The sequence below is a fragment of the Sphaerulina musiva genome, assembly GCF_000320565.1.
Source record: "Sphaerulina musiva SO2202 unplaced genomic scaffold SEPMUscaffold_11, whole genome shotgun sequence".
NCBI classification, from domain to species: Eukaryota; Fungi; Ascomycota; class Dothideomycetes; order Mycosphaerellales; family Mycosphaerellaceae; genus Sphaerulina; species Sphaerulina musiva.
The window spans coordinates 35207-50185 of NW_016017393.1; the positions used below are offsets into that span (position 1 = coordinate 35207).

At 48.4% G+C, this 14979-nt stretch overlaps 4 protein-coding genes across 4 annotated transcripts; 3 read left to right on the top strand and 1 right to left on the bottom strand.

Moving 5' to 3' along the window:
• Positions 1-5020: 5020 nt before the first annotated feature.
• Positions 5021-5209, top strand: SEPMUDRAFT_29459 (uncharacterized protein; the record flags this gene model as incomplete). The annotated part of the gene is made up of 1 exon (XM_016908454.1): positions 5021-5209. A coding segment is annotated over one exon (189 nt), but the record flags the coding sequence as incomplete, so codon positions are not given.
• Positions 5210-7089: 1880 nt separating this feature from the next.
• Positions 7090-9108, top strand: SEPMUDRAFT_144505 (Glycosylphosphatidylinositol:protein transamidase, GAA1 component; the record flags this gene model as incomplete). Its single annotated transcript, XM_016903074.1, has 3 exons — positions 7090-7099; positions 7155-8545; positions 8599-9108. 3 exons carry the CDS (start codon positions 7090-7092, stop codon positions 9106-9108), a joined length of 1911 nt encoding a protein of 636 aa, XP_016756787.1.
• Positions 9109-9369: 261 nt separating this feature from the next.
• Positions 9370-10098, top strand: SEPMUDRAFT_53039 (TBPIP-domain-containing protein; the record flags this gene model as incomplete). The annotated part of the gene is made up of 2 exons (XM_016909253.1): positions 9370-9612; positions 9682-10098. The coding sequence occupies 2 exons, from the start codon at positions 9370-9372 to the stop codon at positions 10096-10098; spliced, it is 660 nt and encodes a 219-aa protein (XP_016756788.1).
• Positions 10099-10503: 405 nt separating this feature from the next.
• On the bottom strand, positions 10504-13990 carry SEPMUDRAFT_151653 (uncharacterized protein). The gene is made up of 4 exons (XM_016906957.1): positions 13319-13990; positions 13118-13204; positions 11172-13045; positions 10504-11120 (listed from the first exon to the last, which is right to left on the bottom strand). Exons 1-4 carry the CDS (start codon positions 13679-13681, stop codon positions 11024-11026), a joined length of 2421 nt encoding a protein of 806 aa, XP_016756789.1. The 5' UTR covers positions 13682-13990; the 3' UTR covers positions 10504-11023.
• Between the last annotated feature and the right edge of the window lie 989 nt (positions 13991-14979).

Sequence of the window (14979 nt, forward strand, 5' to 3'; positions counted from 1 at the left end):
ATAGGTAACCTCTAACAGACCCCGACAATCCTAGTCAACCCGTTTGCCGTAGACATGTTAATCTTATCTAGCTAGTACGTTATTAGCAAACCGTACTTCTAAACGATACTCTGCCGAAGGATAACTAACTTAGCGCCCTTATTAACTAGTCTCTTACAGACCTTGCCTACGTTATTCCCGAACATTACCGGGACCTAGATGCTAGGTACTATAGTATAGTCCTGCGTTACCGCCGACAGGTTAATATCTTCTGCTCTTTCGTAGAGTTGCTCCGGACGACGGGGGCGCGGGCGGGAAACTATAGCCTTATGGTCGCTATACTGCCTAGGGGCTTGGAACATCTAAACGAACATCTGGTTAGGAACCCGAGCCGGGCGACGGACATCCTCCTCCCCTACGCGAACAATCGACGTTTCGGCAACAATAACTTAGGTAGGAGGGCTCGTCTCGGTCCCTCGATTCATAATACGCTTAACGGCCTCCTAAGTAGTAGGATCGTTAGCAAACCTCGCGAACAAACCCTTAGTAAATAGGTTACCTATCCGAAGTGCCTCTCTAACCGTTATCGCCGGTAGTATAGCATTCGTAAGCAGACTAAAGACGAAATCTTTAGAGGACGAAAAGGATAGGATAACGCCCTCCCTAGGCTCGTTGTCCTAAATCAGTTTATCTAGGCGGCGTATCGCGGGCTTCTTCTTCGTCTTCGTCGGCGGGTTTACCGGGGCTAGCTCGGTAGCGTAATCCTAGCTTCGTCTAAGTATAGCTTCCTTATCCTCTAGGTCGACTATTTCTACCTTATACCCGCTATCGTAGTCGTTATCCGTATCTAGATCCCGAGACCTACTACTAACTATAGGAAGAATCGACCTCTATATCGCCCTCTCTAACTGTTTCGTCGTAGCGGCACCCTGTTGCCCCTTAGCCTTAGCCTTAACTACCTTTGCTAGGTAGCTCTTCTCTAGGATAGTAGGTATAAGCCTCCTTGCCTCCTTCTGCTAAGAGTCCTCTCGCGACAGTTCCTTAGCCGGTCGCGTTGCAGCCTAAATAAGGATAGTCGTATCCTCTTCATCCGTAATCTCTTCTACCTGCGCTCGTTTATCCTTACACTCGGTAGCGTACCGATCCTACGTAGTATAGCCTAAGAAAGCATAGGCCTAGACGGCCTACGGATAGGCCTAGACAGCCTGCGGAGCAAGGAGAGCCTACGTAGCGACGGTAGGCGGGGCAACTACCGGGGGAACGCCAAGTTGGTCCCGAGGACAGAATCTCTTTTTGGCGGCATTAATAGCTGTACGAAGATAGGCCGGGAACTCAATCGGGTTGCTATAGTTCATCTCCCGTTCTAACTAAGGCAGGATCTAGGACAGGCGTAGGTACTGCGAGTCCTATCTATACTTAATCCCTCGTAGGGATAGAGATTGACCGGCCCGGCCAAAAAAGTAGTAATTCCTCTTATTCCGATGTATAAACCCCCGCTAGGTAAGGTTACTTATAATCGGGCATTTACGGGCGAAGTAAGAGACGTTACTATATTGGAAACAACAATCCTTTAATAGACTAGTAACCTGCATCGTATCGATACGGATGCTCGCCGGTTCTACGGATAAATATAGGCTATTAGGGTTCGACGGCCCGGGTATAGGTAGATACTACGTACTATAGGTACCGGATAGGGCTCTAGCCGAGTTAGTAGGTACGGACGTCGTAGGGTAGTAGGCAGCAGATCCGTACCCGAGATTTTGGTTAGGCCCCGGAGGCCCGACTAAATCGGAGCCTAAGGCAACTGTACTATAATAAGCCTGAACTACGCTAGGCGGGTTTACTAGGCGCGCGTTGCTGCTTCCTCTCCCTTAGAAGGCCTAGTAGAGGTCGAGTCGGAGGGTGTCAAACTGCTCGGCAAGAGCGTTAACTTTAGAGTTAAACTTGTCGTTCTTCGAGGCCGGAGCCGTAATCGACGGTATACCCTTAAAGGAAGTCGAACTAGCGCCGGCCAAGTTATCCTACAACTTGCCGAGTCTGGCTACGGTAGTCGGATCCTTCGTATACCGCTAACTATCTATCCCTTCAAGAAGCCTTTTCCTAGTAGCGAAAACCTTCTTAAAGTTGTTATACGTCTTTAGTAACTTAGGGTATAGACCGAACTCCCCCCGAAGGACTATCTCTACTTTGTTAGGCAGGCCCTTTAGAAAGAGCTTGGTACGGTCAAAGTTAGAGAGCTCCGCCGTAGAGTAGCGCCTAATAGCGGCGGTAAATTGCTTTAGGAAATGCAGGTTGTTACTAGTCTCGTCGCGCGGGGTATTATACAGTTGGTTAAGGTACTCCCGGGAGGTAACGTTGCTATAGTAGTCCTTCTCGACATAATTGATAGTTACCTTCTCCTTGAATTCTGCCCAGTTGTTACTAGGTAGGTCGAGGCCTTCGATCTTAGAGCGGGTAACTATATCGCATTTAAGAAGAAAATCGTTGATAACCTCCTTTTCGTCCTTACTTATACGGTACTTGTCCCTTATTATCTCGTAACGACGGAGAGCGTCCGTAATATTGTTTCCGTCAAACGTAGGGTTGCCGTCGGTACTAGGTATAGGCGGCTCCTTCGTAGACCTCTCGCTCCTTTCGGTGATTTTCTCTATTATACTAGCGACGCCGGAGGTTATCGAGGATATAACGTTTTGGTTTATTACGAGGAGCTCTATAGCCCGGTGCTATTCTTCCGCGCTTATCGGTTTCGGCGTAGTAGGATAAGTAGAGCTGCTCGACGGAGTCAACGCCGGCATAGATACCGAAGGTCTAGCCGCGGCTAGTCCGGATCCAGATACTATATTAATAGGGCGGTTTCGGATCGAGATGTTAAGCTATCGATCGTGCTCGTCCGAGTCTACGGAGGCGTTCTTAATCGAGTTAGCGCGGCGGGGGCTATTAGCAACGGGGTCGGAGTGTTCGGTAGCTAATATCGTTCTCGTTCGTTAGTACGTACGTATATAGGTTCGGTACGTTCTCGTTCTTTAGTATATACGTATATGTGTTCGTCTTTAGTCTTGTTTTCTGTCTTAATCTCCTCGGCTACGGGCAGTAATACTTTAATCCTACCCTTTTCGGTTAGGCCCTAGGGGCCTAACCAAATCCTGACCCCTTTCGGTACCTGTATTATAGTTAGCACAACTCAAATCCCGAGTCCCCTCTTCCGTTCTGCGATATTAGTCGGCCGCTCGCTCTTGCGGCCTATATCTCGCTGTCGGCCTCCCTATAACGTCTATTATCTCTAAGGCCAAAGACCCCTTTCTCTAACGTCGCGTTAATTACTTTCCCTGCCTTATGTTCGTAACCGTATTATATCGTAGCTTGCCCTATACCTGATTGGGACCTATACCCTTCCTTATACCGAATCGGGAACTACGCCCTACTATATCGTATCGTACCTTGACCTTATACCGTATTACCTGGTATAGGAACTACGCCCTAGGAACTGCGCCTAATCAACCTCGAACTCTGTCGTTTAATACTATACCTTCTCGCACCGCGTTGTAATAGTCTCTTTTTTTTAGGGTCAAACACTATCCCTATCTCCTATCCTGTCCCCTATACCTATCCCTTTTTACCCTCCTCTTCTAACCTACAACCATTCCTGCTCTTACATTTTGTATGTAATAGCCCTACCTTCGGCTCTATTTATTACCGTAAAGCCCTCTCTCCTACTACCGTCCTCGAGTAGACGATCGGATAGGCTCGGCTTACGGTAGGTCGCGGCGTAGCTCCGCGGTGAAAGGGGTAGGATAGGTAGAGGTCCGGAAGGACGCGTAAATGCCCGTAGGTAGTAGGAAAGGTAATATTAGAAGACAAAGCGCACCGTAGGGTAACGACATCAATTATAGTAGAGTGGGTATCCGTACGTCTACGTCCTGATTATGTCCGTCCTCTCGTCCCCTATAAAAAAGAAGAAAAGCACCCTATATAGCTACCCGCCGGGAGAGGTACGGCCCTCCCGGGCCGCCCGGCTCTCGGCTCTGCCCTAACGCCCTACGTAAAGAAAACACGCTCAGCCGCTCAATACTATATAAGTTACTTAAGCTGCCGACTTGTAGTATATTCAAAGAACTCTCGGTAGCGAGTCTATAAACCGTCTAGGCCGATCTCGCTAGTATTAATTACTTAATTATTGACGAGAAGTCGATAATTAGTCTCTCTTAGTTAAAGATAATTAAGTTACGCCTATTACAAGCCCTCTATAGTAGGTAGACCTTTTAGCGGTATCAATATTGTACTTTATAGAGACTTCTTCTAATTACTACCTGTTTCCGGGAATACGCTGTTTATAGTACCTATAGATAAGTTAATAGATATCGTAGGGCGTAAAGTCTATTATGCCTTCTATTAGACGATCGAATTGACTCGCCTTATAAGATAATAAGGCAATAGACAAATCCTCTTCCGTAGCGCTCTAGAAGGCCTTCGTACTAATACCCTCTTATATAGTAACTAGTAGTTGCTCGCTTTACGTACTACGTCTACTTTAAGCGCTCGTAAACGCCGATCTTTCGATAATACTATATATATCTACTTTAGAAACGAGGACGTTAGAGACTATAACGAACGCTGCCTATAGGAGACTAACAACCTAGTATTAAGATTAAAGGCTAGGTATAATAATAAACTTATTAGTAGTCGGGCCTTAGTTAATAAGTATAGTTAATTAGAAGATAAGATTAAAGTAGCAATCGGCTATAGAATTATGCTTCTTTCTAATATATAGACTAAAACTAGATTGGTAAATAGTACTACTAGATACCTATACGATATTAAGTAGCTAATTAATACTACTAATCCTCGGAGTACTCTACTATAGGCCCTAATTTTCCGTATTAAACGCGACAATTATAGTAGTCTAGTCCTTAAAGAGTACGACTCGTATATTACTATACTACTGTTTAGGACTAAGCGTATATTCTATCGTAGAGGGTAGGAATACTAGCGAAAGCAATTTCCGATCTGTATTGCTTTTACTATAACCGTCTACAAAGTATAAGGCATAATACTAGACAAGGCTATAGTAGATATTACTATATATAAGTTTACTTCCGGCCTACGATATATAGCTGTTTTAAGAGTAAAGACAGTCAAAACCCTTATATTTAAGAAGCTATTCGATTTCTCGCTCTTTACTACCTCTCTTAGAAGTATAGGTATCGTACGTAAAGCAGATATTAACCGCCGAGCCCTAGAGAGACTTATGCCTAAGAACGGTAGCGACAAAGACATACAAGACACCTATATACGTTTACGGCAAACGATACGCGATTCGTAGTATAGATCTATTAATAAGATTATAAATTAGTACCTTAACGAAGATTATACTATAGAGCTCGGAGTAGGAGATAGCCTCGGATTTAACGAAGATAACTTTATTCGGTTAGGTAGAAGAGCTAGATATACCGCGCGTAACGATAAGGATAAGTTAATAATAGCCGGCGGGCTCGGTAAAGAGATACAGTAAGAGTAAGGATATATAGGTAGTAGTAACTCGCTTGAATTCAATAAAGATAACTTTATTCGGTTAGGTAGGAGAGGTATATATAGTACGCGTACGCAAGACAACAAAGACGAGTTGATAATAGCCGGCGGGCTAGGCGTAGAGATATAGTAAGAGTAAGGATATAACGATAAGCGCGGAGGTATACGGCTACTATTATTAGCGTTGTTCGGATAGCGTAGTAAAGATAATAATTTTATAGCGCCTATATAGTAGGACAATAGTAATAAGGATACTACCGATAGTAAGCTTTAATTTAATAGACTAATAAGAGGCTAGAGAAATGCCCCTAGTTGTATCTATAAATACGGAGATAGTACTAATCGGCTTAGAATCAAAAATCGTACTATATAAAAATTGCTAATACGTAACTTTTTGATATATAGTAATCTATACCCGCCCCTAACCTAACAAAACCTAAGGTTTTTACCCTCTATAAGCAAATAGTATATAGGTATAAACTTATTGTTATAGGTATAAACTTATTAATATAGGTATAAACTAATATAGGTACTACTTTCCGGAATAACGATACCGCGTATACGTATTGCTACTCCTTTTACCTACCTAGTCTTCTATCCCTACCGCCGAATATACGCAATATACGAAACCCTTTACTATATACTGCTCGTATACTAGATTTCGCGTTATCTCTATAGGAGTTTCTTTAATCCTACTAATATACGATAATAGCGCCCTTCGCTTTGCCGAGCCTATCGCCTATAAGGCCTTATTACGTACCTTTCTACTTATAGAGTAGTAGCTATCTATAGCAGTTAGTCGTTATACTTCTACCTTAGCTTACGTAGGCCTACTACTATCTCTACTTAGTATACTTAGCGCTATCTCGGGCTCTTCCTTATTATTAGGTATCTTGTATAGATCGTACTATAGTACTATAGGTAGCCGCTTTAGAAGACGTAGGCTCGGTCGATATAGCTACAAAGAACTAGCAACCGGAGAAGCGGCTAGAGAAGAACCGTTACTTAGCTATTTAGGTATAGTATAATACTACTTATATTCGCTATTATTATTATCGATCGGCTCTAGCGTCGGCTCTATAGCTATCTTGTTAATCGCGTCGTATATCTATTAGTCGTTATCGGCTATAGCTAATTAGAAGCTAGAGAATTGCTATCGGTTCTATACGTAAATTCGTATATATATAGTACTAATCGACTCGGATTAGTATATGTCTATAATTGTGTACGCGACGTATATATAGAATTTGTAGAATTCTAACGTTAGCGTATATTTGGATATGGTATACAATATATATAGTAGGTATAAACCAAGTTCTAGTAGGGAAAAGATTGGCCTCTATATTAGCAAGATTGGCCGACGTTCTGTACTACTAACGGGCTAGCCCGTAGGACATATTACTAAGAAGATAGACTTTCGGAACTGTAGAGGTACGTACATTCGGCGCTCTATCCCTACGCTACGGAGGTCGATCCGTACGAATCAAATCGCGTCAAATATTACTTAAGCATATATAGCATACCTAACAGAACACCTCTCCTTGACGACTACAGTACAACAACATCCCAATGCTATAGCACAACATGGCGCTTGGTATGTTTCTGTATCCAAGCCGCAATCGCGAAAGCTCACTGATCTTCCCTCGTAGCGGCGCGCCTGCTGACCCTCCGGCGGTCTCCTATCCTCCTCAAACTGCCACCATACCTCTCTGCGATATGCATCCTGGTCGGCATAACATGGCTTCTCCTTCTGCCACTGAACGAATACTCTCGACAGACGTACATTTCCGAGAACGCGATCCTCCCCGGCCAGGTTCACACTTACTTTGGCGGCAGCGAACATAACATCTTTCGCGCATATCGACAGGAGGTGCACGATCTCGGTCAGAGAAGCTCTGCAGAGAGGATAGAAGGTATCGAGAGGATTATCAAGGAGATCAACCTCAAGAGCGCAACTCAGCGATATGGATTTGAAGTGGCAGGAGAAAAAATTGAGGGCACAAATGTATATGGCCTGCTTCAAGGACCTCGAGCAGATGCCACTGAAGCGATGGTCCTGATTGCAGCATGGAAGAATTTTGAAGGCGAGATCAACTACTCTGGCGTAGCTCTTGCTTTGACTATGGCGCGCTACTTCAAGAGGTGGAGCATCTGGTCCAAGGACGTGATTCTCCTGATTCCAGAGGACAGCACATACGGCCCTGAAGCATGGGTGAGTGCATACCACAGCACCGATATAGCTTCCACCACGAGCAGGAACATCAGCGCTCTACCGATTAAAGCGGGGGCACTACAAGGTGCTGTGGCACTGGATTATCCCGTGGGACCTTGGGGGAAACGTTTCGACAAGCTGGATGTCCTTTACGATGGCATCAATGGCGCACTCCCGAATCTTGACCTCATCAATACTGCAGTTCAGATTGCGTCGGGACACATGGGCATTGGATGCTCCTTGCATGGCCTGACCAAGCACTCTGACAAATATCCCGATCGACTGCGAACGATCGCCTCGGGGATTCTATCACAAGCACAAGGCGTTGCGACTGGTCCACATTCAGCTTTCATGCCATATCACGTCGACGCGATTACATTGAAGACGGTCGGAGACGGCTGGCATGACGAGATGAGTCTGGGACGGGTCACGGAAAGTGTTTTCAGAAGTATCAACAATCTGTTGGAGCATTTGCATCAGAGTTTCTTCTTTTACATTTTGATGAACACGAATCGATTTGTGAGCATCGGAAGCTACTTACCTGCTGCGATGTTGGTGGCAGGGAGTTTCACGATTAATGCGCTGGCACTCTGGATTCTCAGTGGCAGGGGCCCCGTACAGAAACCTGGAAAACTGGAGAGTGAAGGGAACGTGAAGCCCAAGGGCGAGAAGCTGGTCACGATCAAAGACGGAGGGGTGGTGGCTGTTGTGGCGAGGGAAGAGGTGCAGAGCGTGGAGAGAAGGATGTTCTTGCCCGCTGTTGTCGTGGTGGGCACGCATCTGCTCAGTATGATACCTCTGTATCTGCTGACGCATACGAGTAAGGCTGTGAGTACATTCGTTTCTCCATTCTGCGCTGCGTGTGCTAATATCTCTGCAAGAAACTGCCTTATGCGTTCGGCATTATCACCACCAGCAGTTACATACTTCCAGTCTATCTCTCGATCCTCCTGGTCCGATATGCTCGCACGTCTTCGCAGCAGCTGCAGACCATGCAGTCTTTCTCGCTGCTCTTCCTTGGCGCCACACTTTCGACGTGGGCCACTCTCAATTTCTCGCTGGCACTTACCGTAGGCTTGCTCGCCTGTCCGCTCGGCTTTGTGCGGCCACTGCCTCTGCGGTCCTCGGCAGGCATCAGCGACAAGCAGCGTAATCTTGCCGTCGCTCTGAGTGTCCCCACGACTCTGCTCTGGCTCGCTCTTTCTCCTCCTGCGACGCTCTACGCGCTGAGCTGGTACTTGAATATGGACGTCGGCGGGATACTGTTTGAGGTTGCCAAGGGCTGGGTAGCACAAGGTGTCTGGAGCTGTCTTGTGCTGTGGAGTGTATGGTGGCCTGGCTGGGTTCTGGCTGGAGTTGTGCTCTTTAGCGGCGCTGTCAGGACAGACTGAAGCGCAGTCATGTGACAGATCGAGCGGCTCCCGATTGTGTCGTTCAGTGGCGAGACGGGTGCTGCGCTGGATGGCAAGCGCGAGTCGAATGGACGCGATTGAGGAAAGAGCGACATCTGCCTGCAAATCCAAGGTACCAGGTACTTTCCACCTCGCGTCTGCTTTCGACCTCACCATCTCGCGACTCAAACATCTCTCCAGTTCTCCCAAAATCTACACCAATACCTGAAAAATCCTCTCTCCCACCTCCACCTCAGCACCATGGCGCCTACAAAGAAAGACGGCGACGTCAAGGAGAAGAAGCTCAGTCCCGATGAATCTTCGAAACTCATTCTCGACTACCTTCGCACGACTAATCGCCCGTACTCCGCCACAGACATTAGCGCCAACCTCAGCAACAAAGTGACCAAGGCTGCCGCCACCAAACTACTCAAGGACATGCATGAGCGGAAGGAGATTGATGGCAAGGCTGCTGGAAAGCAGATTGTGTACTTTGCCGTTCAAGTATGCTGACCTTCCAAGACCTTGCCTGCCTGCATGTCGGCTATGCTAACGCAGCGGTGGTGTCTCCAGGAAGAAGTCGAAGAAGGCTTCGAAGAAGCCATGCAAGCCAAAGAGGCCAAGATGGAGGAATACCGAGAAACCATCGCCACTCTCAAAGCCCAGGAGAAAGAATTGCGCCAATCGTTACGATCCGGGGCCTCAGCCACCACCACCACTCTACCCGAACTCCAAGCTTGCGTCGAGAAAATGGAGCAGGAGAAACTCGCCTTGGCAGACCGACTGGCTCGATTGCAGAGCGGGAGTATCAAACCCGTGGATCCGGAGAAGAGAGCTCGTCTGATGCGAGAGAGAAAAAAGTGGGCCAAGATTTCTGCCGCGAGGAAGAAGATTCGAAAAGAGTTGTGGGAGACGGTGCTGGAGAGTGTAGTGGAGAAGGAGAGGATCGAGGAGATTAAAGAGGAAATTGGAATCCAAGGCATCTTTTGAAGAGCGAGTGAGAGTAAGAGTAATATGCAGAGGTCGCGAATGTATCTTGCTTGTTACATATCGCTAAGAAGAAAAAATGTGAGTGAGCATCCAATACCTTCATGTATGATTGTATCAGGACGGGTAGATTAGACAGATACATTACCCAGCATACCTTATACTTGTCTCTTGTACTCAGAAGCATACAATGAGTATCAATCAATCAATCAATCAATCAATCAATCAATCAAACAATCAATCAATCAAACAATCAATCAATCAATCAAACAAACAAACAATCAATCAACAATCAACAGACAGAGTCTATACTGAACCTATGAACTGACCTATCTCAGAGACGGGCTCTCAGAGACGGGCTTACACATCCTAAGGTAACGTGATTAGATAGGTAGGTAGGTAGGCGAGGAAAAGGCAAGTGACGGCCTTGCATTTCTTGTGTTTACGTTCCCCATTACATTTCTCTATGGCAAACCTAGGTTCCTTGCCCCAACCGCCCGAGGGAATGGGAAATAATCAAGGTCATGATCTAGCCTATTCTCAAAAGTGCCTCCCTCCCCCAAAAAGAAAAAGAGACATTTCCTCTCTATGCCGAGGCTGTCTTGGGTGCACTTCCCAAAAGGCAAATACATTTCTTTATTCCTGTCGCGCCTCTCAGGCACGCAAATGTGTCTATCAGCGGTCCCCAAGGGACATGTCATGCCGAAACCCCCATCTCCTGCCATGTCCATGTATGCAGTCCTGCTGCCATCGGCAGAATTAGGTGTTGTGGTTGTATATGCGAATTTCGCCGAGAAGCAATGGCGATGTGTCTGTCGATGGGCCATCCGGCTCTGAATTGCCGGTGCCCTCGCAATTCGATGTCGCGGACTGTGCCGCTGGGCGTGTGCTCAAACGGGTCTGTCGCCGCTGAATCCTTGCTGTTCCTTCATTTCGATATGATGAGGCCAAATCCGTCTAGCCAGTGCCCGCAACTGCCGTAGATACCAGCAATGTTGTATCCTCGCGGAGGGATCAACGTGTGTCTGATACTGATGTTAGCCTGATGAGAATAGAGTGGGCATCTGTACACTTACCCTGAACCGCCAGTCGCCTTTCCATAAATCTCACTACGCCGCCCAGTAGTCGTCATAATCTGTAGGCCATCAATCCAAGCGCCCGCTCTCACATAGAAGCCCAAAAGCATCTCTCCACGCTGAAAGTTGAGCGCGAAATCGCTTCCACCGGGTCGGCCGCCTCGCTTTCCAAAGAGCTCACTCACTCCATCTTCATAGAAAAACTCTAAACCATCCACCATGTCACCATGATACACTTTGATAGTCATCAAAAGCTTCTTCTGGTCGAACTTTCCCTGTTTGTGAAAGTTGCCCAGGATGAGTTGCTGCGGGTTAGAGCCGTCCATCTGGCTGAATCCGAGTTTCGAGCCTTTGAATCCCGGTCTGCCGTCTGGCAGCTTGATTCTGGCCTCCTTTGAGCAGAGCCGAGAGAAGTCCTTCACCTCAAGCTCAGCGCCTCCACAGCTGAAGACCTTCAGATTGATCTTTCGTTTGCGCTTCTCACTGGGAAGCTGATCCTGGATACTCTTCTCGGTCAACGTTACCACCCGGGGTGCGCTGCTAGGTCCGCTGCTGGGTTCCACATATTCGACAAAGTAATGGCACACTTCATCCCCCTCGGGATAGATTTCGATCCATGCCACACCAGTAGCGGCAGTAACAAGCACGGTATTGTTGTCGACAGTCCATACTTGCACACTTCTATCCGCATTCATGACCTGGTCAGTTGGCAGCTGGAAGGTTGGATGGTATCGAAACCGTAGTGTATCAAGCCTGTGCCAAGTACATTCGTCTTTGGGCAGGCATAGCTTTTGGCCTTGCTGTTTCGTTCTCGTTGAATACGGCTCTCTGCATAAAAAGGTTCGATTGAGCTTGGTGTAATCGCGCAACATAACACCAGATTCCTGATGAGGACATCCGAGTAGATGGCCAGTTTCATGCATGTGCGCACCAATGCCAATGTTTGCAGATTCCCAATTGCTGCCTCCCTCATTACAGTCGTTAGCCACGTAGTTGGTATCAGTCCTCGTGCAGTCTGAAAAGGCGGGAACAACTTCTTCCAGATGGGCGGGATATGACTGCAGGCAGTGCGATCCAAATATGGCCAGCTTGATCGACTCGTCGCCACCTCCAAGCGCAGCATGTCCTCGAACGGTACCAATCTGCTTGTCCCAGTGAGAATCCAGGAACATGCACGAGACATATCGTGTTTGTCCGGGCCGAGGTCCAAAATACTCTCTCACGGCATCCATGGCATACCCATATAGATCACCCTTCTTCTTCGCTGGCTCGTATTGCTGCGCAATTTCCAGATCTTGGATCTCAGCGACCGTTTTGTCCAGGCGAATAACGTGGACTTTGGCCTCGTTGCGCATTTGCCCGGTCTCCATGTCTTTCCACGTCAGCGATCCCGGCTGCCACTCGTCTTCATATCTGTAGCATCTCCTGCCGAAACCATTGCGATTCATCTGTTCTGCTGTGAAGGCTTGCCACAGATATGCCGCCATTTTGAACTTCCTGATGGCCGTCGGTATATTATTGCCTTCTTTTTCCACACGCTCTGGCACTGCGTCGTACGTTCCCGGGCTGTCCTTGGCGACAAGAATGCATAGCTGCAGCGGTGGCGCCGAGTTGAGAGGGAGGTAGTTGATGTTGATCCATGACGAATGAGCGGGGATCGACGAGTTTGTAGGAGGTAATTTCGGCGAGGTGAAGTCGAGGCGCAATCGGTTGGGTCCTGGTTGGAGGTGGACCAGTACTTTGAAGTGGGAGTCGCACACGGGCCACGAGATGGGCGGAAAGTTGTCGTTGTGGTGGCAGACGGTGATGGTGCCGTCAATGGGCTGTGATGGCTCGGCGCACTGCCCGAAGATGAGGAGCACCTTTTGGTGAACCTGCAGACGCTACGTCAGCCTGCTTTCCTGTCCGGCTACCTGCCTGCATATCCTCATTTGCTGCATACATACCCAGGAGCCATCGGAGACGGATAGTACGCGAGGCGCAAGCGGAGAAGTCGACGGTGTCGGTCGTTCCCCGTTCTGCACTGGCATTCCCTGCATCGTTCACGGTCAGCGCTGAGCTCTCCTGTTCTCTGCACAGTAGTAGTAGTAGCAGTAGTAGTAGTGATGGTGGGGGTGATGGTGCTGTGTATTGTTGTTGGGGCATACACTTATGCTGTAGCGGTTGCTCTGCGAGCTGGGCATCTGAGGCCGCGGAGGCACGGGAGGTGCTTTGCCATTGACGCCATAGACGGACAAGTTCGTGTTAGATTTCGACGACGACAGCGTGGTGGGCGGCGACTGCTTGTTTTCCAGGTTGGAGTTGAGTGTGGAGGACGACTTGCTCAGTGCGTGTGAAGGTCGTCCGAGGTGCGGTTCATCGTTGCTGGCTTCGGAGCTGCTACCGCTGGCACTCACACTGGCGCTGGCACTGGCACTGGCGCTTGCATTTGCACGTGCGCTGGAAGAGTCTCTGATCGACGGTCTGCTGCGCCGTCTGAAGCTCAAATGCTCTTTCAGAAACGATGGCATGGCGCCCTTCTCCTGCGCCCAAGTGAGAAATGTTGTCGCACGGAGGAGAGCAGCAGGAGTGCTCTGCAGACCACCACCACACCGCGCCTAATCGCAACTATTACGGCGGCACTTATTCGGGACGAGAGGGCGATGATGCTCGCAGGTCTTGGAGTCAATGCGTAGGTTTGGGACGGGATTTGTGTTTGGCTGTTGAGAAGCTCTCGGCTGCGATAGCGACAGAATAGGCGGCCACGGCAACAAGAAAAGGACGGGGAAGGGTGGTGGAGGACGATTTGGCGGTGGTGGTGGTAACAAAGCGAGTGTCAGTCAGCGAGGGAAGTAGGTCAAGGTCTGTCGGTCAGGTAGTCAGCAACACAAGAGCGGCGGTACAGTGATAGATGACAGACAAGGTGTGGCAGCAGCGATGTCCACAGACGGTGGCAGGTAGAACTAGAACTAGCTCTGCTTCTAGTTCCAGTTCGCGCTACAGACGGAGAACGGGGGCTCCACTGGTGACTGCACAGTCACGACGATTCCACACACACACATTGCTATCTTCGGTACTTTTACTGTACTGGCTGTACAGGATTGATTGCCTCCCGCTGTCGTCACAAAGCACCTGCAACTCTCCGACGGCAACGACCGGCACCTTCTTCTGCTCTGCCCTGCTCTGCCCTGCACAGTACAGTACAGTTGCCCAGTTCTGGTCGTTTGAACATCACAAATCTTCACTTGTCCTCGGCCGCCCAGAATCTGCACTCTTCCTTCGATAGCGTCGTTCTGTGTGATCATCTCGCTCGGCCAAGGCTGGATCAACGGTTGCCATACAGGCCGGTAGGGTGAGGATAACGATACCAACGGGTGTGCGCATCGGAAAGTTGCAGATGTCACCAGCCACCACGCAGTATCAAGATGCAGCAATGATGATCAACTGCGCGCTTATACCAGTACTGGTGGTCTGGGAGAGCATCATTGTCTGGACGCCTTATCGACGTGCATGCGGACCAACGAGGAGTGAGAAACGGCGGCCGGGCTGGGCCGATGCGTCTCTTATGCAAGGCATTGCAAGCGAGTGCAGCGAAATATGTGGTCGTTTCGGGAGGGAGCTTGCATCGTCGAGGCAGTCTGTAACATCTAGATGAGCCGTCTCAAAGTCGGTCAGCGTGATGAATCCAATTCCTTTGTTTTACTGTTGTGGTTACTGCGCAGGACCGTGGAGGCCGAGCACGTTCTTGATAGAGACATGATTCGTGACCTTCTGACGTCGTGTTAAGCGAAATGTTAATGCATCCAATGTCAAGTGAAGTTGGCCGTGT

Excerpts from the sequence above, each read along its gene's own strand:
- SEPMUDRAFT_151653 (XM_016906957.1), bottom strand. The coding sequence starts at position 13,681 with ATGCCATCGTTTCTGAAAGAGCATTTGAGCTTCAGACGGCGCAGCAGA. Across the intron at positions 13,205-13,318 it reads GCAACCGCTACAGCATAAGT|GGAATGCCAGTGCAGAACGG; the intron begins GTATGCCCCAAC and ends TGAACGATGCAG. Across the intron at positions 13,046-13,117 it reads CCGTCTCCGATGGCTCCTGG|GTTCACCAAAAGGTGCTCCT; the intron begins GTATGTATGCAG and ends TAGCGTCTGCAG.